Here is a 25,657-nt window from a genome sequence, read left to right on the forward strand (position 1 = left end):
GGCGGTTGCCAACGCTCCACAGCCGAGCGGTCTGCGTAACCCGCGTTCAGCTAATGAGAATCCAACCGCCAGGGAAGGGGGTGGAAAATGGGCGGCAAGGGGCCTGTGCTCGTGTGTAATTGAGACTCGATTTAGATACGAACCGCACCAATTTGTGCGAGAAGTCTAATGTGAGTGGGTTTTTATAGACCCCAACATCGGAATATGTAAGGGTATATTGTATTTCCGATTAAATAATGTTGCAATATGATTAATTCTTGATCTGAACCTACATAGTCCAGAAAAGTTCCCATTGAAGAACTCAGAACTTAAAGTGAAAAGATTTTGGTGAACAGACTAGGAGAGACTATTCTTTCAAGCTAAATAGTCATTTAAAAAAAAATAAAATGGATCCTATGATAAAGATCTATAAGCATAATGTTTTCGTTTCAAAGGTATTATGAAGTTTTAAAAAGATTTTATTGTTGAAGGTCTTTAAGTTATTTAAAAAGCAGTTTCTACGAATTTTTTATGAAAATTAATTTAAAGAAGTTAAAATATTATAAACTCGTTAAGATTGACTATACCAAAATAAACACGGTAAAACATTCCAACAAATAGTAAGATATTTCCCATTAATATAACTAGTGTAATCTGCATGTCTTAATGGCATAATGATTCACTTGTTTTTGGAATCCAATTTCCATTATGATTCACCTTCCCAAAATACATTATATTACATCACAATAAATAGTTAGATTTTTCCCTTTAATAAACCTTTAGTAACCTACAAGTCTTAATGGCAAATAATTATTATTTGGAATCAAATTTGCAATTATATTGAAAAAAATTAAATATTATAAACTCTTTAGGATTCACCATACCAAAATAGAAATGATATTGTATTGCACTAGATTTACACAATATACAAAATTCAATATAGAAATATCTTACCATTAATAAAACTAGAGTAATCTGCTTGTCTTAATCGCAAATCATTCACTTGTTTTTGGAATCCAATTTCGAATGTGGATGGCACTAGGCAGGGCTGTGACTGTCGCTGGTTTGTCTGCGGCTGAAAACCGGCAAAGCCGCCAGTTTGAATCAAGCCGACCAGCTGGGCTTGGAATGCGACAAAATGCGCATTTGCATTTGGCCACATGTGTCGGTTTTTATTTGATTTTTGGTATTTTTTGTGTGTTTGGCTTGGAATCGCTGACTTGGATCTGGAGCACACACAAATGCAAGTCATATGTACCCAGTAACACACACACGAGGGAGTGAAAAAATGCGCACGCCCATAAAAAATTACTCCAACTACAGCTTGCAATTTGTTATTCCTGCTAGTTTGCTCTTTTTTTGGTTAATGGGTTTCCATTTGTTTATTGCTTGATTGGATTTTGTAGCTGAATTGCGGGGAAACGAAATAAATGGGGGTAAATGTATTTGCCCAGTGGAAATTATGGGGGGTTTTTGGTTTATCTGGTTGCTTTGAAGCATTCAAGGTTAATTATCAAAACATTAAGTATTAAGCAGTCATCTTGTTATCAGATTAAACTTTATTTATTGATAATTATCATTGTATATTACAAGCAATATTGAATTGTTTTAAAGAAAATTGTGAATTAGTATGCCTGAAATCTCATTTACTTTATAAAGAAATTCCAAAACTTTATGCGACCATCTTTAACTACATATTATTCCACCCATTGAGAATGACAGATACAAATTCTCCATTGCGTAATGCAGAAAATTTATTAAAAAAAACAATACTGGATCTCTTTTATATAATATCCTACAAACATATCTCATGGGAACAATAATACACGCTAAAGACTCCACTCAAATAATTGAAATTCTTCAAATTGTGTCTATTATCTGAAATGGATCTTGCCGTTCTCTTCGTCGAAAGACCGCCAATAATTTCTCATTCAATTATTATTTAGGCAATCAATCTATACGCCCCACAAAATGGCAGACCCGCCTCACTGCGATCTTGGAGGCTGCCCTCCCGCTGAAAACCGAATAATAAATTCAATTCATAACTCAAACTGTCTTATCATTGATCGATGTTGCGTGCCAGTAAAGAATCAGGGGGGAACAATCGTTGATGTACTCACATATATAGTAGTGTACATATATCTTACGAAAAGAGAAAGGGCGCCAAGTTGCAGTATTCAGTGGGATAATATCTGGCATATAGTACGCGTGTGCATGCATCGATATGTCAAGATGGTAAACGATCAGTTGCAGTCGATGATTTGTAACGCCTCAATGGGTTTAAGTTTAAGCCGGGTGTAAAAAAGACGGGGATACGTGCAGGAGAAAGGAGGGGAAAAAGTAAAGAGATACCCACCTTTTGGTCAAGTGAGTTGGCCAACATTTCACTCAACAATCTCTGGCCTTTTGTTTTTGTTTCTGCAATGTTTGGCTCTTCGATTTTTACCTTATTGGCTAGGAAAACTTTCTAATTAGCCATCGTCCGTCGGAACCTGATATTGTTATTGTTAATACCATAGTCAGTGGGGGTGAGCAATGGCAAAATATTGATTAAAGCCGGTTGACAGTTTGTGCCATGTTTATTTTTAGTTGCGTATTCGTATGTACATTGTTTGACTACACCGACGACTTGTCGTTTTCCAGGTGCTTCTCTAGTGTTTAACAGTCGGCCTCGAGTGCACCTGAGCAGACAGGGCGTTTCGCAACTTTATGTCGGCGGAGGGTCTGCATCTTGTGAATGTATATCAATGAATGCAAAATGTATATGACGGCCAGGGAATTGATTGAATTCACTTCAAAATAGTGTCAAGTTTGATAACAAATAAGGTCGGTTGTGGCAATCCGTCAGATATAAATATATATTGGCAGGTTCAATGATCGAACTGGGCCAGCTATCATATTTTAAAAAGATATCAATTTACGTGGCAAAGGGCATTACGAAATTATCAAAAAGGCCTACTCCGCCGTTATCTGTTTATTTTAGCTCTCATACACGAAAAACTTTCAAGTTTGGGAAGCTAAAGATATCTTGCAGTAGGAAGTCTTTTATAGGTTCGGGGAAGTTACGAAAGTATAACATATATTAAGGAAAGTTTTATATTGGACCCTTGTCCAATATCCCTAACTATATTTTGAGCTTCTTTAATGAACATAACTTTAATTGGTTGAGGAAATAGTTCAAATTAATATTTAAGTCATATTTTTTTAGAACATACATACATTGTTTTTCCACCAGTGTAACTGAGATATAAGTTGTTATTTCCAGACAATTTACTATTTATATCTATTCAATAAATGTAATTGTTTCTATCTTGTGAAAACATTTTTCTACGAAGAAGTTCATTGTACTTCTCCATTTAGCTGATACAAAAGTGACATCCTTCAGTTAAGCTCTCCTTAAATGTTAGTGGGTGATGCGTGAATTGTGTATCCAACGGTAAATAAATAAATCCTGAAGCTCATAACGGATAAACAAACATTTTAAGCGAGTGCCTATCGCGGTCCGTCGGTCAGGGAATTCAATTAAAAAGGCCTCCAGGAAGAAGAACAACAAACAGACATCACTTAATTGACAGGAATTAAATGAAGCAAGCGGCAAATACAAACTATCAGAGATGCACATCTGTATTTCCCACACTAGAGAGTGTGTATATGTCCGGTCATTATTTGTCACATAAATTCCACCAGCGAATCGTTACAATCGTTACATATAAATGAATAACACATGACTCGAATGCTGCCAATTCTCACGCATCCAAGGGCAGGGGAAATATGTATGTACAGATACTTAAACCCCTATCAATTATGTCGGGTCCAAGGGCCACGGGGCTTGTTCGCTCACATAGCCTTCACAAAAATAACAAGGAAGCCATCATCATCTCGTTTTGAAGTAGCGAAAGTGGCAGGAGCAGGAGAAAAACAGGAGCCAGGATCAAGAGCTTCGAGCAATTGAAGCGGCATTCAAGTAAAGCGGGCTTTAATAAGCCCTCGGAGAAATGAGCCGTGAGGTAAAGTGAAAAAAGTACAGACAACAATTTTAAATTACAGTAAAAGTACCCTAAGGCGAACCTTTGTTGGCCTTTTCGATATATTCACAAGAGCCTAATTTGTTTGAAAACTACAAATTGAAAGTGAAATGGGCTTGAAAATGACAGGACTGCACAAGAAACTATTGAAAGAACAATCATTTTGAAAACTTGTTTTGCTAACTTTTAGCCTATGGAAAATTGTTACTTCCTTTAAGAAATAAACTCAAGTTAAAAAATAATCTCCCTCTTAAAGTGTACTTTCTGCAAATTTTAAAGACATAAAACATTTGTAAATAAGTCCTCTGAGACTATGTCGATTTACCCACAAAATGATTACTTAAATTATTCTGTCAGTCCATTCTTAACTTTTTTTGAAAGCACAATTGATTTTGTGACCCATCAATTAAATGAAGAATTGAAGAAAAAATCTCAAGAGCAAACAATACTACACAAATGAATACCAAAATACGCAAAACCTATGACTTAATTAATTATTCATTACTTATTTGGTTCCCTTCTGGTAATGCATCCTTAAGCCTCCTTAAAGACCATTAACAAAACATTTCCACCATCACCGAGTAAATATTTTTAAAGCACTAAGACCGAGTTAAGAACCAGTTTGAGCTCTAAACAATAATCACCACGGGGAATTGAGAAATTTGTCAACCGCAGTGATGATGACGGTTACAATGATAATGATGGTGATGGTGATGACGATGCAAGCCGTGTCGTTACTGCTTGACTTGCAATTAATGTATGAATGAATGAATTTCGCGATAAGTAAATTCAATTATCCGTAACATTAATGAATGCGTAAAATTTAAGCAGCGAACGGCAGCCAAACCGGTGGCGGTTAAGTGATTTTGTAATCAATTTTCGAGCACCGTCAGTCAGACAATCGCAAAAGTGGGTAGTCAGCAAGAGTTGGGTAGTGAGAGAGCCAAAAGCCGCCGAAAAAATAGACTTAATAAGGCGTAAAGCGTTTTGAGTGTGGGCCGTTTGGCTAAGATATGACTAAATAATTTCATAAATATTTATAGATAAGTGACGGCCAGTGTCTAAGGGGTTGGGCAAGTGGATGAATGAATGAAGCCTACGATAAATAACACAACATTTTTCAATGTCTTAAGGAACAGAGAAGATTTTAAACAAATTTTTAATAAGTTTGGAGATGGCCTTACAAAAGTTAGCAAGGAATTATTATACAAAAGTATTACCTTAAGTTTGTTGTGGTCCGATTTCTCAATGTCATGTTTGTTGTGTGTCAAGGCTAATAAGAACCTATATTTTTTAAAGGGACAATTTCGTTTTTTCAATGTAAAAATCTTTACAGAGTGTTATCAAATACTTAAGTGTTAAACTCGGGCTTCCAGTTCAGTTTTGTCGACCTAAAAATTTAACCAGAACATAACTTCTAGTTAGGAGTTTACATTGGGATAAGCACTAATTATATATTTAGATAGTGATTGATTAAAAAAGCAATTGAACTTAAAGACAAAAGTTAGCAAGGGATTAAGAAATGTGTTCAAAAAAGAAATTTAACTAAATAGTTAACATGGCATTGAGAAATCAAAGCTAAGACTTCCAAAAGTTCTTGCATTTTAAACTCTAGGTTTAACTTCAAGTTTTAAGATAAAATCACACTTGAATCTTCTGCCTTGAAACCTTTTCCTTTCATAACTGCTACCCTGACACCATTGCATCAACCTAGTTAATGATTTAAAATTTCGAACGCCGCGTAATTAACACCCGTAAACATTTTGGCCATCCGGCTATAACGGACGGAAGCGTCGAAAAAAATAAAAGCGTTGACCAAACTGCGGCAAAAGCAACCGCTTCGAAAACACTGAAAAAATATGAACAACAAAAATGAATTAAAACTTCCGCTTGCAGTTCGGTATCTACAAATATAGCCACAAAGTTGAGGGGGCGGACATTCCGAATGGCGATGAGGGGGAGAAGCTGGGGGCAGTTGGGGGTACGGGTATCGCAGACATGACCAGGTTTTGTTATTTTCGTGTTGTTGGGTCTCCCACATTGATAAAGGCTTTGGAAAGAAACTCACTCTTAAAGTGTCGGACATGCTGGTGTCTGCCAGCGGCGTTTTCTTGTTGGGAACAGGTTTTCCCAGGCATTTTCCCCTGCCCCACAAACATTCCTACCCACCATTTACATTTAGATATTCGGTTCGTAGACTTTTTGGGCCATTGAAAATGCACTTTGGTCTATTCTAATTTATGCGGGCTCAAAGGTGGTTCAAATGTTTGCTCGAATGATGCATTTAATTTTGAGTTTCTTGCCTTAAAGTGTGTCTTAATTTGGAGAGAGTGTTTGTAGAACCTATAAACAGGTTGTCGACGAGGCGTAAAATATACGAATAAATATAAAGATTAGCGCCATGTGATAAACTTGTTATTGAGATGTACGTAACATTTATTAGTATTTATTATTGATGATGATTAAGTAAACGTATTCAAAGCTGCTTTATAAATTAGAAATTAAAGAGGATTGTTAGGAATTTTTAGTTAAATTCAAGTATAAAAGGAAAGCCACTTAAAGTTTTAGATAACTATTCGTAGACTAAGTTGCACATTATTTGGCATTAACGGAACAAAAAACTGAGTGCCAGCTGAATGTATTTGAAAATAAAATAACATCAACCACTTTTCGCCCTTTCTAAAAATGCCAATTCGCTGAACTATTTCTATCAAAAGTTCGATACTCCGCCATCAACCGATTGAATAAAACATTTTGCACTTGAAATTACCAATTTGTTTCCCTTCAATTCCGCCCAAACTCAATTTGCGCACATAACAATGAAGCAAGAGCTGTTAAAATTAAATATGTACATATATACCAATGTTTTTTGCAGAAAGAACGAAAACTAAAAAGCAATCCAAAAATTAAGGGAAAAGCTACAAAGTGTATTGTATATACCTAAGCTCAACCTCCAATCGCAATGCATGTCACATGCAATGAAATGTCGTAAGAAGTCACGTTCCAAGCCATACAAAAGTTGCCGGTAATCGAACTCAGCTCAACGGTAGAGATACAAACAAATACCGGAAAATTGATCGAAAATTTGTAGCTACGTGTGTGCGAACGGAATTTCTGTCGCCAAAGTCTAAATTTCCCATATGGCCTGTAAAACCGAGCAATTAAATTTTCCACCTCCCTTCAGTACAGCAAGAAAGCTGAAATTTTCATTATAAAGTCATGACAACAGAAACCCATCCAGCCATGGGGGAGATAATAGAAAATTTGGTGAGTGCGAGGCTTGGCCATAAAATAGAAAGCACTGAACCAGAAGAAGAAACAAATTCTTTTAAGCTTGTTATTTATTCAAATTTAAATATAGGTTTTTGGGTACCTAAGTAAAGCCTACGTCCTTAAAATAATTGGTTCACGTAGGTCTACTAAAAATATAAATTTACGTTCAATGTTTTCGATAAATAAATTAATTACCAACTACTTTTTTATTTTTCAAGATGGTATTCCATTTCTCCAAATTTAAAGAAAATAATTATTTTGTACAAACATGTCAGTGGTTATTACACACTTAAATATAATACTTGATACTTCATCTTAATGGCAAGTCTATAAATTCCATTTCAGAGCAACAATGTCGCTTTAATGTTTCTTAAAGCTATTTAAAGCTTTACTGAGTAAATCAATTCCCAGTATTTAAGTACATATTAAAGCCCCACTTCAAAGTACTATCCCACCCATTTAATTGTTCAGCCAAACGGAACGCTAGCCCCTTAATTTTCCAAGCAATGCGTAACGAAATGTTTGCCTATATGCGTTCCTCTCATTTGGAGACTGATAAGAGGTATACACTATTGCGTGGCTTATCAATTTCGTGGCCATATAGGAGAGTTCCTTCACCTCATCCATGTTGCTTGACACACATGCAGGGGAAAACAAATAAATATTTGCTCAATGGCGCTATAGTTGGTGGTACACCAGTGCGTGTTGGTGCTGTCTGTTGACCCACAATAAATGAGGGATCGAGGCACAACAGTCGCCGGCACAAGCCAAATGGGCTTCCAATAATAAACAGACCGAGGGAAGTTGGGGCCAGTCGAAGTCCCACTCCCCCGTCCTCAGTTTGGTTTGTTTACATATATAATTTCTGTTTTCGTTTCATTCGATGCGGGTCACGCTTTGCAAGAATAATTCGAAAACCCATAAAGAACTAAACAAAAAAGATTACAATGAGATAAACCGAAACCAGGAAGAACTTTCCCTAACTCTTCAGGGGTGAATACATAATAAATTATAATTAAAAGTTAGCACTGCGGTATGAAAGAGTTAACTGTTATGTGTAAGTGCCTTTTATAAGCTATAATATTGTAAGTCTTTTATTATACCATTATAACTATCTCGGCATACAAATTACTTACCTATAACTTATTGTAATCAGCCTTCATAAAATCCAACAATAAATTAACAAACTTCTTAAAAAATATTACCCGGCTTTTTTTGCTTTGATCTCAGAATAGTTAAAAACTGATAATTACAAAACCTAATTATAGACCTAATTTTTATGGTTTTGTATTTAATAGAGGACCTTATAATTAAAACAAAAATATATAATCGACTCTTACATTTTAATTCAATATCTTTTTTTAATAACTATGTTTCCCATACATTCGTCTATCCTGAGTACCGCTCCCCAATTTGCAAACTTAATTGGCTGTTTGATATAATATTTCAAGCCCAATAACCGGCTTTCAGAGGACTGTCAATAAATCAACGAGGCTGTTCGACAAACTTTTCACACTCCATGGAGCAACTTTCGTCTAACATTAAAACATTTCAACACACAATGGAGCTGCCAAAAGAATAATGCCATAATCAAAACTTTATATCATGACAGGAATCGGGGGGAAAAAATCTCTCAACAGACAAAACGACTGGCAATCGATATTTCTCGCTTAACGGGCTTACATATCAAACAATTTTGCTCGGCTCCTCTCGATTTGCATATCGGACTGCTGGGCTCACAAACAAAAAGCTATAAAATATCAATTTATTGCTTTATAATTGAAGGCAATAAATGTTTGTAAAGTAACAATAACAAATGAAAAGGTTGGGGGTTGTGGGGAATCAGGGGAAACAGAAAAAGACAAACTGTAATGACATCAGTACGTCATTCAGGCAGTTGATCCATTGAACGCAATTCCATTGAATTGAATTCGAGTCAGCACACAATATTTCTGTTTTGCTTGGTTTTTCAATTTGCAATAAATTTGCCTCGAAACTTAACTATGTACATTGAAATTTTAATCGGTCGAGAGCCAGAGATAGAAAATAATGAAAAAAAGCCCAAAACAAAATTCGACAAAAATGTGAATTGCAAATTTCGGTTGATTGTTTTGTATTTCAAGGTTATTTGTTGGGAGTATCATAAATATTGGAAGTAATTTGTGTTTTGCATGCTTATATTGATTGTGTGTAGCAGCGTTATATAAGGTCTTAAATATTTTTTCTATAACTCAAAATGCCTGTATTAAAGCTACATTTATAATTGACTGTCACACATAGATTTTTATTTAGCTGTTTATAAAACCTTTTTTCAATTATGCAACATATTTAATAAGTGTCACATTTAAAGTTACTGTAACTTTTTTTTTTGAAGTACAATTTCTCACCACCAATATATATTCAATCTTTGAAATGTTCTCAACTTAAGCCAAATTATTTCCTCATCATAAAGTCGGAACAAAAGTTTCTTAACTTTTCAGAAAGAAAAGCAATAAATATCATTCGGCTTGCAGTTTCTTCATGTTTCACCAATAAATTTACTTGAATTGTTTTTTGGATCCCATTGAAAAGTGCCAACAGTCAATAAAAAACAAGCCACAAAAACCGTCGTAGCGATAGACAAAACTGTAGGTGAACCAGCTATGAAAGAGTTTTTCTGGGGAAAACAATTTGCAAACAACTTTGGGAAAACAAACAGCGCACAAAACGATGCTGCCTAATAGCAGGCATTGGGCCAACTGTTTTTCGGGGGACTACGGCTGAGGGGGGGATGGTCATCAGCACATATTCAGAAATATACTTCCTGGTAAACAAAAAGAAATGCTAAAACTGCACTTCCAATTGAAACTGAAGAGGGTTTTGGGAGGTGAGATGGGGGACTCCAAAGAAATTGCAGTTATTGACACTGAAAATGCGGCTGCTGTTGGGAGCTGGAAAATGTTGACGGCTACGATGATGATGATGATGCTGCTGTGCAAAGCTGATGATGCTGCAGTTATCTACGGCATAGCAAAATATATATAATTGCCCACAGACACATGGGCGTACATAGGAGGGGTAAAGCTAAAAAGTTGAATAACAAACACGCAAGGGGAATACTTGTTAGATAAAAGTAGGTAAAGTTCCATGACAAGTTTTTATATTCTTATACAACAAATAATTGCTATTCAGATGGTAATTATAATACAATGATAAAAAATAAAGTGACTTTAAAGTCCCTCGGTGGCGAGAAGGTTTATTTATAGAGGGTAGATCCTCCCCCACGCGGGTCAAAAAGTATTCATAATATGTATTTTATTCAAAATTTTTGATTTCTCCTCAACAAATGTTTTTCATATCCTCCCCCCACTACCAAATTCTAAATCCGCCGTTGTTAACATCAGTATGGGATTTATACAGTACTGTATATAGGGTTCTACAGAAATCAGTATCACTTATAAAGGTGTCAAAAAGTATGAAAGAATACATTTAAAGATTAATACAATGGATTCTTTTCGTTATTTATTCACAACATACTTTAAGACACCTTTAATTATAATAAACTAATAATTACTTGTCGTTTCTTTAAATATGTTTAAATATTTTTCTGTTTTTTTATACTTATTTCATATTGATTTGTGAAATCCCCCTTTATGATACGCCCCTGCCAATTTAGCATAGACAATTTCAATTGTGGCAAGTTCCATTTGCTTTTACCCGGCCTCGACACTTGGGAGAGTGTGTAGTTAATGAATGCAAAGAGTCTAAAGCTCAATTAATGAAATTTCATTTAATTATCTGCGGGCGGTGGCAGTCGAAATTGGCTGGGGATGGGGACAGTCGCCCCCCGGAGAATTCCCAGTGAATTCGCTTTCTCTCTGTTGAATGACTGGCGGCAATCGTACGTGTGGCATCTCGTCGTCATCGCCAGGGCCCATTAGAACTAGGCTCAATTTTGCTTGGTCCTTTTGCCTTGGTGCCCATTTTACAGTTGGCCTCATTTGTGGGTCACATGCAACAGTTTGTCGCCAACTACGGCGGGGCAGGCAGCATCAGCAAAAGCATCAGCATCAGCATCGTGACTTGCCACATCGATCAATATTGTGTGCTGCGTTCGTACCGCTCGGCAATTAGTCTTTGGGGAGGCACTGGCTGTCCTTCATTTATATGGCAATTAAATTCCGCATTGAGAGCGACTGCGGCAATGTCTTGAGTGCCTCCTTGTGCCTTCGCCAGAGGCTGGGTTTTCCTATTTGCCACACGGAACGAGATGAGTTATGTCCTCCGCAATGGATAGTCCATGTTTGTTCGGGAGTGTTTCTCTTTGAATTGGTAATGAGATATTTGAGTTGGCAAATTGAAGATTCTAGGACTTCATATATATCATCAATTATATAAATCATGACGTGCGTTTCGGGATATTGGCCATAAATTAACATGATTTATCGAGAAGCTGTAAATATTTAAAGGTATATCATATAATAAAACTAAAGCTATTTACCAAGTGTGCTATATTATTTCAAGGAACATGTAGATACTTCGTGTTTTGTAATTGCTGTAATATCGATAAGTGTACGTCAGAAACTTTTCTTTAAAATGAACTATTTTGGTATAGCTTAAAGCACATACTTACATTTCATGAACTTCAAACCCGCTGATTAGCTGCTTACATAATTTGTAATTAGCTTAAGTCACCACACACTTTGAGTTTTCCCTCATCACCTCGTCGAAAACCGATTAGAACAAGTTAATTACAGTAATCGGATCCGAAAGTTGTTCAGAGCGTGATATAGTTGAGCTTTTCTATGCATTCCGTGAGTTGTCTAGTTTTCCAATGCCCAGTTCACCTGTCAATTTGCATATAGCGTAGAAAAAGGCCAGTCAAATCAAGTCCAACATTGCAGTAATTACTCACAGCCGAAAAGAACAAAAATCGATCAGTAATTACACGCAAGCCGCTGCCAATTCATATAATTGTCTGGCCAAGACGGCTATCAATCAGAGACTTCTTCTTAGGAGCGATGCAAATTGCTTTCGACCAGACCAGAATGAGCTGCGGTTTCACACAAAACTGACAAATGACGCAGGCAAAAAGGTGGTATATCATAGCCCTGCACACGGAAAAATAATTAATTTAATCTTTTTTATAAGAGTGAACTTGATGGTGTCACTAAAAACTTGGTAAAGATGTTAAGGTGTTAAGGATAAAAAAATAAGTAAAAATTATATCTAAAATTGCAAAATTCGATTAAAAAATGTATATATGAATATCTTTATTCTAAAAAACAAACCTTAAAAATTATTGGTATACATAAAATTTTTCTTTTGTTTTTATTATCTTCGTTACTAGAATAATTTCCATAAGGATTATTCACATTTTAATATCTGAAAGTTTTCTTTTAAAGAGGGATGGTATCTTATTATTTATAAGAGTTTTTGTGTAGGGTGAAATAAACTCGATAACTAAGACTAATAGGGGTTAAAAAGTGCGTTAGAAGTTTATACGTTTTATTAAGTTGTTCGCAATTCTTAACGATTTGATCCAATATATTTTAAAGCTATAAATATTCAACAAATATGTTCTTGAATCGTACAGAATGTTCTTGAATTTTTCCGTCCTTTTTGGTTTTTTTTTGTGTGTTGTAGTTTGTAAATCAATTTGATCTATTCTTTTCTGTGCAATCCGTACTCAATTGCTGACTGACTGACTTGACTCTCGGCTCTCTACGATCGAGTTGGAAAACTGCAAGCGACGTCTCCGCTAATTGATTTCGAGCGAGTGATTTGGCACGTTTGGTTGCAGTTCATTAGCAAAAGCAAAGTTGGACTGCGCTGAGCTGCGTTTTGGGTTGGGCCCTTGCGATAGACAAGACTTGAGTCTGAATTCCGACTTGGCGTTCCAAAGACTCTTTTGGGTTGGGTTTGGCAAAAGGCGATGGCGATGGCCTACAATCTGGCACTAAAGCCGGCCGACTTGGCTCGAGGTTAACTAAAGAAAGTTGGCAACTATTTTGGCTCTAATGGATCTAACCATTTCTCCACTTTTCTTTCTATATTTTTTTTCTGCTCTAGATGAACGACAGCACATACAGAAGAAAACATTCACGAAATGGATCAATTCACATCTCATCGATACCCAGTGCACGCCAGTGAAGGATTTGTTTCTGGACCTGCGGGACGGACATCGGTTGTTGGCCCTGCTGAGCACCCTGACACAAACACACCTGGTCAGTATAGATCACTTATGATTAATGATCAAGATGTGTTCAAAAGATTGGTATTCGGCTTTAAAAAGGGTCAGAAGATAGCCTTGAGTATATCTTTGTATTTACTGTGTTTAGAATTTCCAAATGTGCTCAGAATGTTGTTTAAGTAAACATATACTAATAACGATTTTAAAAGGAATTTAACATTTAACCTTGTCAATCTACCGAATCAATCTTTAGAGAAATTTATGTAACCTATACGAACAAGACCATTAACTTGAAAATTTAATAATACGATGTTTCTTATGTTCTACTCCCTTTAGAAACCCGAAAAGGGTCGGATGCGGGTGCACCACATCAACAATCTGAACAAGGTGATAACCGTGATCCAGCAGCACGGGGTCAAGTTGGTGAACATCTCCAGCGATGACATAGTGGGCGGCAATGCCAAGCTGACCCTTGGCCTCATCTGGCTGATAGCGCTGGAGTTCAATGGCCAGCATCTAGTCAAGAGTCATTCGAGCAACGGGGTGGAGAAGTCCTTGTTGGCCTGGGCGCGTCAGTACACGGAACCACATGGCATGCAACTCAATGATTTCTCCAATTCGTGGTCCGATGGCAGAGCCTTCCTCATGATCCTGGATGCCCACGTGGAGGAGTTGAATCTGCAGGCCGCCTTGCAGCAGCATGCATTGCAGAGACTCCACTTGGGTTTCGATTTGGCACATCGGCATTTCAAAATCGAAAAGCTGCTGGATGCCGAGGATGTGCACACCCACAAGCCGGATAATAAGTCCATACAGATGTATGTGATGTGCCTGTACCATGCCATGGAATCGATGAGGGCAACGGAGCAGGATGAGGGACAAGATCAGGATCCGAGCAGAGTGCCCTGCACCAGCATCACAGACTTGGACGAGGTGCCGCTGGACAACGATCGTGCCAGTTTGGAGCTCTACACCTCAGATAGTGCTGGTAGTATGGAGCAGCGATCTTCGGGGGAACTGAAGACCCACTCCATGCGCCCCTTGAGCACGGCCACCAATGCCAGTGTGGAGATCAGTGGCTATCAGACAGCTCTCGAGGCAGTACTCACCCTCTTGCTGGAGGATGAACAGCTGCTCTCACAGGATCTTCCCGATCCCGAGGACTTCCACACCGCCAAACTGCAATTTCACGAAAACGAGAGCTTCATGCTCAAACTAACCGAACATCAGGAGTATGTGGGTGAAGCTCTGGAGGAGGGCAGCAACCTCATCAACGAATCCCAGAAAGCTGGAGCTGGTCTAAGTCAGGAGGATCAGAACGAAGTGAGACAACAAATGGTGTTGCTCAACGAACGATGGGAAACTTTGAGGTTGCGAGCCCTGGATGTCCAAGCTAAAATCCTAATGCGATTGGCCGAGTTCCAGAAGCAAAAACTCGAACAGCTTCGACAGTTTCTAACCAGTGTGGAAGATCGTATTTCCCACATGAGCGATATAGGACCCACTCTGGGGGAAGCTGAGAAGCAACTGCTTGAAGCTCGAAAACTGAAAGCCGACCTGAGTGAACAACAGGAATTGGTGGATAGTCTGAGTAGTATGGTGGTCATTGTGAACGATACCTCTGGCAATTTTAATGATCTGGAAGATCGATTGAGTGCCCTGGGCGAGAGATGGTCGCATGTGGTTAAGTGGAGCGATCTGCGAACCGAGAAACTACAGCAGTATAAATGTATCTCCAGATGGTTGGATGCCCGCGAGCAGGATCTCAAGCTGATGGAGAGCAGGGATGTCACCGATGTGGGGGGTATTACGCAGCGTATTAATGAGCTCAACTATTGTGCCAAGGATCTGCTGGAACTTCAAAGATATCTGATAGATCTGAGACAAATGGTGGCTGCCACTTTGCAGGATGGCGATGACAAGGGGGAAAGGGTTCTCATCCAGTTGGAGAGCTACGAAGATCGTTTGGATGCCTTGAAACAGATTGTTGAAGTGCAAACGGTGAGGATAGAAACCAAGGGCTTTAACTTTGGACGAGATCGTGCCAGTTACGATGATAGTCGAGTGGTGCGTCCTGAAGGGTGGGTGGACTACCAGATGATCATTCGCTTTGGCGAAGAGGAGTCTCAAGAGGACGACGAGGAACATGATTTGGCCAGCAAGAAACGAAAGCTGAGGAATGCTGATAACTTTTATGCACTGGAAAATCAGATCATGGAGCACTTTGTCTTCGTTCAGGAAGTCGAGCAAAAGCTACAGCAACTACAGAGACAAAGTCTGCGGCAACAGTGTGATTTACTCAAGGAACTTCAGGCGGAAAATAACCAACGTAGTGGTACCTTACCCGAGCTTAAGAAACTCTACGAGGTGTGTGAACTGGAGGATCCTTCGAGGAACCTTCTTTTAGAAGAAACCCACATCAAGCAGTTGGAGCAAAGATATGCAACTTTGGCTCAGAGACTAACAAGCCAGCAGAGCGAAAGTAGCACGCTCTTGGCTAAGGAAAAGTATTATAATAGTCTTACTGGATTTAAATTAGTCTTAGCTGATTCTAGGGATTGGTATAAACAACACGCCGGTTCAGCAAGTGGTAAAGAACTGGAGCAACGTTTAAGCCATATGGAATCCCTGTCCTCAGAGATTTCAGAGGCTAAAACAGCCACCGAAGAGTTGGATAATACGCTGCTGGAATGGAAGCAGGATTTCGGTCTTTTCTACGACAGTTGGCATGACATGAAGCAGGCTCTACAGGCACTCATCCAACAGAGGGGTGGTGAAAGTCTCTCCAGACAGTTGAAGCAAATCCAAGATTTTGTAACCAAAGTATCCAGTCAAAAGGTACGCGTTTCCAATCTGGAGGTCATGCAAAAGCAGCAGCATTCCCTCAACCAACTGGTAGATGAAATGGATTCCCTCCGGCCAACCTATGATAATTTACCAAAACACCTGATTGGCGAAGAGCTACAAACCATTTGGAATAGACTTCCAGAACAGCTCAATGAGCGTGTAATTAAGCAAACAACAGCTATTGAAAATTTAAATCACTTTGCAGCGGAGTACAATGCCATTATAGCCATTTTGCGAAGTGCAGCGGATTCAAAGTTAAATGAAAGCAGTCAGGATCTCCGGAAACTAGAGATCGATGTGATAAGCGCTAGGAATTTCAGCGAAATTCTTATCAAGGAGGCAGAACCTGCCCAAAAAGAATCCCTGCAATCGCAGATCAGAGCTCTGAATTCCCTGTACGATCAAGTGGAAAAGGTTCATCGGGAGAAGAAGCAACAGCAGGCAGCCCTTCAGTCCCAGATTGATCTCATCCAGCAAAGGCTGAAGAAAACTGATCAGTGGCTTACTGACCTAGAAAGAAATACACCCAAATCGGGGATAAACGATATAGGTAACTCCAATGAGCTGTTTCAGAGCAAGTGTCGCTTTCAGACTCTCAAGGAGACCTGTGAAAAAGAAACGATACAATTTAGGGAGCTCAATGAACTGGGCGGTGAGTTACTCCTCCAAATGGATGAACTTCAGGATAAGGATAGGGAATCCCGATACGGATCGCTGGCCAAGCAGTTCACACGCATCAATGCCAGATGGACGGAGGTCACCGAGCTGGTTTATGCGAAGACAGCTCTACTCGAGCACATATCAACGCAGCTGGGGGAGTTCAAGAAGTTCATGGTGAGCGAGACGGGTTACCTGGACAAGTTGGAGAACAAGATACGCAACACGCCAGAGAATGCAGCCGACGCCGAGGAGATCATGGAGGAACTTGATGTGAGTTGGTATTACATTGCATGTTAAATTTTATTTATGCTTCGAGTATCTATTAGGATCTGGAGAACGTTCTGCGCTCGCACTCTGAGGAATGGCTGGAGAAGATTCAGGAAATTGGCAACGAGCTAATTGACAACGAATTCATGGCCGACTCCATGCGAAGGGACATCGATGACACCGTTCAGCGGTGGACACAGCTCCAGCAGCAGGCCAAGAAGCGAACCGAGCTCCTGGAACAAAAGGTCAGCGAGGCGGAGCAGTCCGAGAAATGTATTGTGCAGTTCGAGAAGTGGCTGACCCGGGTGGACGAGATACTCAGCGAGCATCTGGAAAACGATGTGACCATTGAGGATCTGCCAGAGGATTTTCAGGTAAATACAAATTGGATTAACCTTCATTTTTTTGTAAACCTCAAATATACATATATATTTTTAGCGCTTGGCTCGCGAGTTTGTGGCCAACGAGAAAAACTTCAAGAAGATCACCGAACTTATAGACGAGCACACGAGGAATGGCAAGATTGGAGCTGCCAATCGACTTCAGGAGCAGCTCAATCTGATGGAGGTGAGGTTCAAGGTCTGCCAGGCGAAGCTAAGCAAGTGCACCGCCCCCCAACCAGCCTACGAATCGCGATTGAATCGGGCCTATGCAGATCTTCGGAATGTGGAGCGATCCACTCTGGTACTAGATGTGGCATCCGCCGGTCCCAATACGGTTCAGGCCCAGTACCAAAAGTGTCTGGTGAGTAAAGTTCCTTGTCTTGGTTTAAACAAATATTTTACTTGTAATTAAAATTAATTTAAATACTTTTTCTTTTCACAATCTGCAGCAAATTTATCGCACATTGTCGGAGATAAAGGCGGAAATCGAGAGCACTATCAAAACTGGTCGCAGGGTTTGTGAGGACAGGTACACAAAGTCCCCAAAGCAACTCAGCCAGCGGATTGATGCGCTGAAGCACCTGTACAATGCCCTCGGGGAGAATGTGACCCAGTCAAAGGCGTTCCTCGAGAGTCTGCTCACACTGGCGAGGCAATTAGAGGAGTGCTTCGATTCGGCCGATACCCTAATCCGACGTTTCGAGTCGCCGCAGGAGGTGCACGATAGGAACTCCATTCTCCTGGAGTTCGAGGATGTGCTGCGGAGATGCGAGGACCACTACAATGAGTACAGCAAATCCTGTGATCAGAGCTGCATGGTAGACACTCGTCAGAGAATCGATGGCTTGAAGGCAACCTACCACAAGTTGACCAGTGCGGACATCATCAAGAGGCTCACGGAAATGAAGGCCACCCTCCAGAACCTGGACAACATTTCTCTGGAGACTTTAAAGTACGTTGGAACTGGTCATTCATCTTAACTATGTTCTGTTTTGTTGATTTATTACCAGTAATTAGCCCCAGAAAATGATTTTTTGTTTTAGTTTCATTCAATTTGTTGAGTTTTCCTCTCAATCTATAAACCAAATACTGCTTTATAATTATTAAGGTTGCTTGTTTTTAGGATGCCTCTAATCTAGTAATTGTAATCTCATTGCAGGGCAATGGAGCATGACCTGAAGGAGATAAATGTGCCCTCGAATCCGGAAATTGAGAAATTGCAGCAGCAAGTAATTGCAATTGTCGTGGTGAGTCGTAGCAAGCAAACAAATCCTCTTAATTACACAAAGCTTCCTCATCCGCTTTCCCATGTCCTTTCCACCTGTACATAATATATGGTCTATCCTTGCCAACTTCTGTGCTTGTTATCGGGTTCCGGGTTTTTGTCTTTATTTGCTTACCTCACATTTCGCTTTTACATCGGAGTCGCCTCGCCTCACACTTCCCATTCCCAATGAGGTTCATTCTACTCGGACACCTCTTGGCCTGGCTGAAAGCAAATGGAATTGGGTTTTCATTTCCCTCTGCTTTTACTCCTTCTGTTTCACATCATTGGTTCGACATCATTTGATTTATTGGAATGTACAGCTTGATTTAATGCGAAGTGATTTAAAATTTAAATCGTAGTCAACAGCAAGAGAAAATGGGATCGGAATTTGATTTCTAAAAATAAAGAGGGTCAAAATAAATTGGTTTGAAATTGCGGCTAGGAAAATCAAAAACATGATACATCTTGACAAAATTGAATGGAATTCATAATAATATGTTTAATATTAAAGTAACTGCGCGTTGCTACTTTTTATCCTAATATTAGTTTATTTAATTTATATTTTACACAGTAATAAATAATTCTTAACATTGTTTCTATAAATTACAAATTAAAAAATATTAATACAAGCTTTTGATTAATTCAACGCCATCTGTATTTTTTTAAATAACCATAAATACTTTAACCATTTTAAAAAATTAATTTCCCAATTAATTCCTTTTTCCCACTACCAACAGTCGTTACATTGCATTCCGCTTCTACCATACTTATTTTACTCAACCCATTATTGTTTTTATTTTGCCAATTTCATAAACCATTAAATAATCTCTCCACCAAAAGCTAATCCAGATCCAACCACATTTACCCGTGCTGGTAAATGCCAAACCATCAAATCTACCACATCACCCCAGTTAAACGAATAAACCATTATTATAAATATTAAATAAAAAACCAGAAATCACCGTATCACTAGAGCTCTACGGGGTCTAACTTTGGTGTCATTTTCACGCTTCCAATTTTTAATGTGTAGAGTTTTATACTTGAATCCCCCTCTAATTGTTGTTGTGGCGTTCGATTGGTTGTGGCTGCGTCAAATGTCCAAACCATGTATCCCAAATACAACATAAAAACGTAATCCTTCCAATCCACCGCTCACCACCACCACCAAAATAAAAAAAAAATTAAATAAAAAATGAATCCACCAAAAACCACCGCTCACCATCCAACCAACGCTAATAAATGGCCACTGCTTTTTTAATGGAGACTTGTACCTAAATGTAAAAATACCTATATAACAGGCTTCATGGGCTTTCAGAAATGCATTTGTTTAGTTTATGAGAGTCTACAGAGCTTTGTAATTTATACCGAACTATGCATTTATTGTGCAGGATGTGTTGAAAACGCGTTTCAATGAAGCCACAACGCTTGCCGCGCGAAATTCGAACTCTCCCCAAAATGACGATACGGAAATAGTTGTTGTGAGCGATACAGTGCGACAACGACGTGCCAGGACACCCCAGTCAGGGGAATCCCCATCCCCATCCGCAAACACCAGTACCTCAGAGTCTCCAACGAAGGGCGTGGAAAATTCCCCGGATCAAGTCCTGCCGGATCTTCTGCCACCTCAAACATTCCGCCTGGCTGAGTCCAGTACTCTCTTCTCCCAGATTTCCCTTAATCCCGATAAGATTTCCAAATCTCCACCACCAAAACCAGCGAAAACCAAACGAAAGGCCCCAAGTTCCCCGGCCCAAGTTGTGGAAATTAAGGTGAAAAATATCCAAAACGATAAGATGTCGGTGCAGAATATTGATTTCGAGCCTCAGCAGGGTGAAATCGTGGATACCGTCAATATACTAGAGAGTGTAGAACCTTTTGTACCCGAATATGTGGAGACCGTACAAATTGTGGATCTCTCCGAAGATTCCGATTCTTCAGTTAGAGTTGATAGTCAAGGCAAGGAAGTGAGGCGATCGAAAAGTAAACATTCCTTGAACGATTCCCCGCTGCCCAAGGTTTCGGATAACGATGAAGATTCGGCGAATCAGGAGGAGGATCTTCTTCGTCCCTCAGCTGGAAATACAAGCACTCCCTTCCTGAGGGTGGAAAAACATCGAATCTCTTTCGATGAAAAACGCAAGCGCGTGGCCAACGAACGTGATATCCTGCGTGATTCCGAAGAAGAGGAACCCAAAACACCAGATACTCCCCGGGCAACGCAGGTCTCCAAACCGAAGCGTTGGCGCCAACTCCAGCCGGAAATGGAGGCCCTGGAACCCGACTCACCCGGCCGCGATAGTTTCTATAGTGCCGACAAAGAATCCGGTTTCGATGCTGAACCTCTCGTGTTTTCCGACGATGAGGATATACCGCGTTTCTCGCTGGAAATGACACCAACCATTGACTCCGATAGTGATACGGTAATTTGGTGGAGTACCCAGAAAAATTCTCCTTAACTGTCCTTATGAAATTAATCGTAACTCGAAAAATGTTTTCTTCACTGTTCCCACAGAGTCGCATTGAGACGCCCTCGACCAAGAAGCCCAATCCGTTCTTGAGCAAGGTCCCTGAGTCGATGCCTTCACCGTCGGATGATTCGAATGTAACGCTCAAAAGTCCGCTCAGTGAACATCATCCCCAGAATCTGGACGATCGTGTCCGGGAGTTCGATAAGCAGGCCAAGCAAATGATCTACAAACTGAAACTTACCAAGGCCAAGATCGAACAGTGTCACGAAAGCGAAGCGTAAGATTTTATACTTATTAATACCAACTTATTAACAAATTTGATGAAAGCAAATTGAATTTAAAACTAAAAAAGATATTTTGAACGAGTTGGCAGGACTTGATTGCAATTACGCACTGAAATACTAAAATAAGATCTATACCTTAGTAACTTGGTCACTCTAAAGATGCCGTAATGTTTTCTGTGTGAAGCGTTGTAAATTATAACAAGCTAATTTCGTTTTTAAGTTTTTGTACTCGTATAACTTTGTTAAATTACCATGAAGATAAGAAATCAGACAGCTATTGAGTACGCGTTTTGTATACTCTGTAAAGGAAATTTAACATAACATTAAGAATTCGAACAAATCTTATCTTATTTTCAGAGAGGATCTGCGGCTTCTAATAGCACCCGATGCAGCCACCTTGATATCCCAGGGAGACTCCTTGGTTCTGGAAACCCATGGAAGACAGGGTAGCATTTCCCGTCTGGTGATGCGCACTCAAATCATACTGCGAGAGCAGTTTCGGGAAGTGCAGCAGGCGAGGTATGACAGAATTTAAAGAATTTTCATGGATTCCATTTACTTAATGATATCATTTCCCCACAGATCCAAGACCTCGGGAAGTGGGGCACCAGCTCCACCATTAGACAGCGTGAATATCGAAGAACTGGTCACCAAGGGGCTGCGTCGCATCAATGTTCTTATAGAAAAGACTGTCGATCTGAAGTCTAGCAGTGATCTTGAGAAGCGCATGGAGGATATCAACGTAAGTTTGATCAAAAATCTGGCAAGTGGCCAGAATCACGTTGCCAATGTCTGGCAGTGGCGGAAAATCAAAGCCAAATTACCTGTGCAAAACTACAATTAAATCATTTTTATTTAATCGCCGCAATTAGTCATTCGCTTGGACATTGTAAGAAGTCGTCACATCTTTCGTCGATACTCACTCGTTTCCTTTGCCGCAAGTTAATTGCCCTCTTGAGAATTTCGATGCATATATAAGCAGTGGCCACAAAAGCTAAATGGGTCCATTAGAAGACCAAAAATAAACAGAACTGACACAGTTACACATCTGCTTGCAGTTGGGATGCCGAAGAGTGAGGGACTCGCAAGTGATCATGGTGTTCAGTGGGTCAGAAGAGATCGTAGGAGTAAGAGAGATCTTAAGAGATTTTTTTCTTTGATGATGCTGTCTTTATAAAGGGTTGGACGATAGGCTGTCATGTTCCATTAAATTATGAACATATTTCTGTACAATTTTACAACGTATTAAAAACATGAACATTCTTAATAGCTAGTGTCATTTTGAATGGGAATTTTAATTTTTTTCTTGTCAAAACTTAGACAAAGATTGTTTTCGCCTCAAAATTAATGTGCACTATTATTATAAAAGTAAGTAAATACAAAAACTGCTCAGAAGTTTTAAAAATCAATGAAATATAAAGCCATTCAAGAAGTGTAAAAGAAAATTTCCCTCCAGGCCAAATGCAAAAAAGTTGGGACAACTTTTTCCGAGTGACACATTTACCAAAAATGAAAAAAAAACTAGTAAAAAAGGAAGCTTTTGGTGCTCCTGGTTGCAGAGCATATGATAAATCTTACATTTTCAACAAGTTCCATCCCTAGACAACAGTCATTAATCACTGCAATCATTTGTTGTTTATTTTTATTTTTATATTTTATTTATTCCGCTTTTTGTTTGATTTTATGGCACCCAACGAACATGGCGACAAACGACAGTGATTCTAAAAAAGCGAAAAATGAAATCAAAAATAGAAAACATTTTGAATTTATTTTGAGAGGCGAGAAACAGAAAGAGAGCCAAAATTCGGGGGGAAAATTAAAGAAAATGGGAAAAACTAATTTCGAAGAGGGGCAAACATGTAAATTCTTCTCTTTGCCGGCGAAATGAGGGCTTTTGTTATTATTTTCCTTCATTTTTTGTTTGCGCCACTTCAGTCGCGTACCGTCTCGTTTGGCCAGCGGTTGCAGAGCTTTAAAATTTCCCTTTTTATTTTGAAGAGCGTGTGTGCACTTCTTTGTTCGTCCGGTGATTGATTGTAAATTTGCGGAAAATTCAGTTTGGCGCGAAGCGAAAATTCGGCAGCAAAAATCAGTTCGTCAGCTGCAACTGCAACAGTTTGCATCGCGCTACATTGACCACCCACAAATGCAATTTTGTTGGTTGACAAACGCCGTGAAAGAGGTGGTAGGGTTTTTCATACCCCTCCCCACCCAATCCCGCACCACCTTCATTTGTTCTTTTCCCAGAGAGAGTCCTGCATGATTGCAGTGGAAATTGAATTCCAATCGCCGCTGGCAGCAGCTCCTTTCCCAAGCGGTGGCCATTTTGTTCGCTCGTGTATGTGTTTTCGTTCGGCTTCCGTTTCCGCTTAAAGCCTGCTATTTATTGTTCACCTTTCGCACCTCAAGAGTATCGAATGCATTTTACATCTACTTTACTGCGTTTTCCTTTAAACCTTAAGAGGTTTCCTTTTTCATTGGATATTCAGCTATGTGCGAGGGCTCAGCTGTGTTTAAATTACAGGAACATTTTTTTGTTCATGACAAATACACTTGTATACTTAAAATTTCACATAAAATATTATTTTTACTGTCAGACAATATAATGTTTGAACTAAAGTATCTACTCTTAGACCGAAATAATATTTTTTCGATGCAAGTTTATGTCAATCCTAGATAGATTTGATTAAAAAATTGGATCGTCTGACCCTAGCTTTAAGCATTTTATCCAATTTGATTCCAAATTAACAAATTTTTTACTAGACATGAACTTAAATTTGTTATGCTTAATATATTATTCTGGCATCAAAATAAACCACATGCTTATATTTAATTATTTTTAGAAAATGGCATTGTTGCATCAAACTTTTGTCAAGTGAGAAATTTTGAAATCTCAAAGTGACATGTGATCAATTTGACAAACAGTATGAAGGCTTTTATGAAAAGCATAATCAGACACAACCATATAAAAATATAAAAGCTTAATTTAAAATTAATTTAAGCAAAGATGTAGCTTATTATTTCTACACAGAGAAAATTCTGACACTCTTATCTGAGTTAAAAATGTTTTTTTAAACAGAACGGCATTTTTGAAGTTGAAAATGTTTTCATTTTATTGTGAACAAATAAACTATAAGTGCAGCCAGTAGTGTATACTTATCAAAACGTTGTTAAAATAACTCAATTTAACTTTTCTCTTCCCAGCATTTTGCTCTGATATTGAGAACATTGATACCAAAATGTACTTACACGGTTTGTAAGATCGAATGTTCTCAATTCAAGAACAATGTACTTGAGTATTTCTCTCTGTGTAGGGATATCTGTATTTCTGTTAAAGGTATTTTTTATGATTTATTTTATTGCAGGAGCGGCACGACGATTTACAGGTGATTGTCAGCGCCATCGGCAAGAACGCCCAGATGCCGAAGGTCACGCCCCTCATGATGAACGAAATCGAAAAGGTTTGCCCGCACACTTTGCTTCTCAATTGAACTCTTACATTGCGGATGCCTTGCCCTTTTGCAGACGAAAAACAATTTGATAGCTCATGCGGACTCCATTGAGCTCTCGCTGACGGAACTGAGAAATGGCCCCCGGATTCCCAATGGCAAGGAGCGTCCAGATGCATCCAGCGCGGCCACCATCAGCTGTCGTTCGGGTAAGCTCACCCACTCAATTGTTTGTAATAGTTTTTTATTTCGGGAGCTTAGTGAGATCGCATCCTTTCTAGCCCAAAATGCCGGGTAATGTTCTTGTTGATTGTCGGCAAGTTGGATGGCTTTCAATTGTTTGGTTTCCGCTCGAGTGGACTGCTTAAATGTAGACAAGCAGGCAGAGTTGACTTGGTCAAGTGGCTCAACTTAAAGGATGAGGACCATTCGAGTGTGTTTATCCTAGCAGAAGGTATTTTATTGAAGGCTGTCAGGCTGTGTGGAGAAGTGCATTTATTTAATCTTAATCGGCAATTACACATTTATTGCCTAATCTAGGAGACCATTTAAATGTGAATTAGATGGATAAAATTATGGGTTT

At 39.1% G+C, this 25,657-nt stretch overlaps 1 protein-coding gene and 1 long non-coding RNA gene across 18 annotated transcripts in view; one reads left to right on the plus strand and one right to left on the minus strand.

Annotated features, from left to right (window-relative positions):
* Dys (Dystrophin) overlaps nt 1-25,657 on the plus strand; it is a 151,278-nt gene that overhangs the window by 4,578 nt on the left and 121,043 nt on the right. For 10 of the 16 annotated variants that reach the window (XM_036816757.3, XM_065866410.2, XM_065866412.2 and 7 more), the window contains 12 exons: nt 13,329-13,483; nt 13,786-17,226; nt 17,283-17,597; nt 17,662-17,967; nt 18,056-18,558; nt 18,766-18,853; nt 20,262-21,293; nt 21,386-21,618; nt 21,983-22,144; nt 22,208-22,367; nt 24,991-25,086; nt 25,151-25,283. In XM_036816757.3, coding sequence (XP_036672652.3) covers nt 13,329-13,483; nt 13,786-17,226; nt 17,283-17,597; nt 17,662-17,967; nt 18,056-18,558; nt 18,766-18,853; nt 20,262-21,293; nt 21,386-21,618; nt 21,983-22,144; nt 22,208-22,367; nt 24,991-25,086; nt 25,151-25,283 — 6,624 coding nt within the window. Of the gene's footprint in view, nt 1-13,182; nt 13,241-13,328; nt 13,484-13,785; nt 17,227-17,282; nt 17,598-17,661; nt 17,968-18,055; nt 18,559-18,765; nt 18,854-20,261; nt 21,294-21,385; nt 21,619-21,982; nt 22,145-22,207; nt 22,368-24,990; nt 25,087-25,150; nt 25,284-25,657 lie in introns of those variants that run through there. The other 6 variants (XM_065866416.2, XM_065866417.2, XM_036816762.3 and 3 more) reach the window with 2 other exon arrangements.
* On the minus strand, nt 9,680-12,328 carry LOC118877564 (uncharacterized). 2 transcript variants are annotated; one of them, XR_005014384.3, is made up of 3 exons: nt 12,172-12,325; nt 11,890-12,103; nt 9,680-11,709 (listed from the first exon to the last, which is right to left on the minus strand). It is a non-coding gene; the product is annotated as an uncharacterized lncRNA (long non-coding RNA). The 2 variants fall into 2 exon arrangements; XR_011604376.1 differs by having other exon boundaries at nt 11,693-11,811; nt 12,172-12,328.

This window comes from Drosophila suzukii, chromosome 3, assembly GCF_043229965.1.
Source record: "Drosophila suzukii chromosome 3, CBGP_Dsuzu_IsoJpt1.0, whole genome shotgun sequence".
NCBI lineage: Eukaryota > Metazoa > Arthropoda > Insecta > Diptera > Drosophilidae > Drosophila > Drosophila suzukii.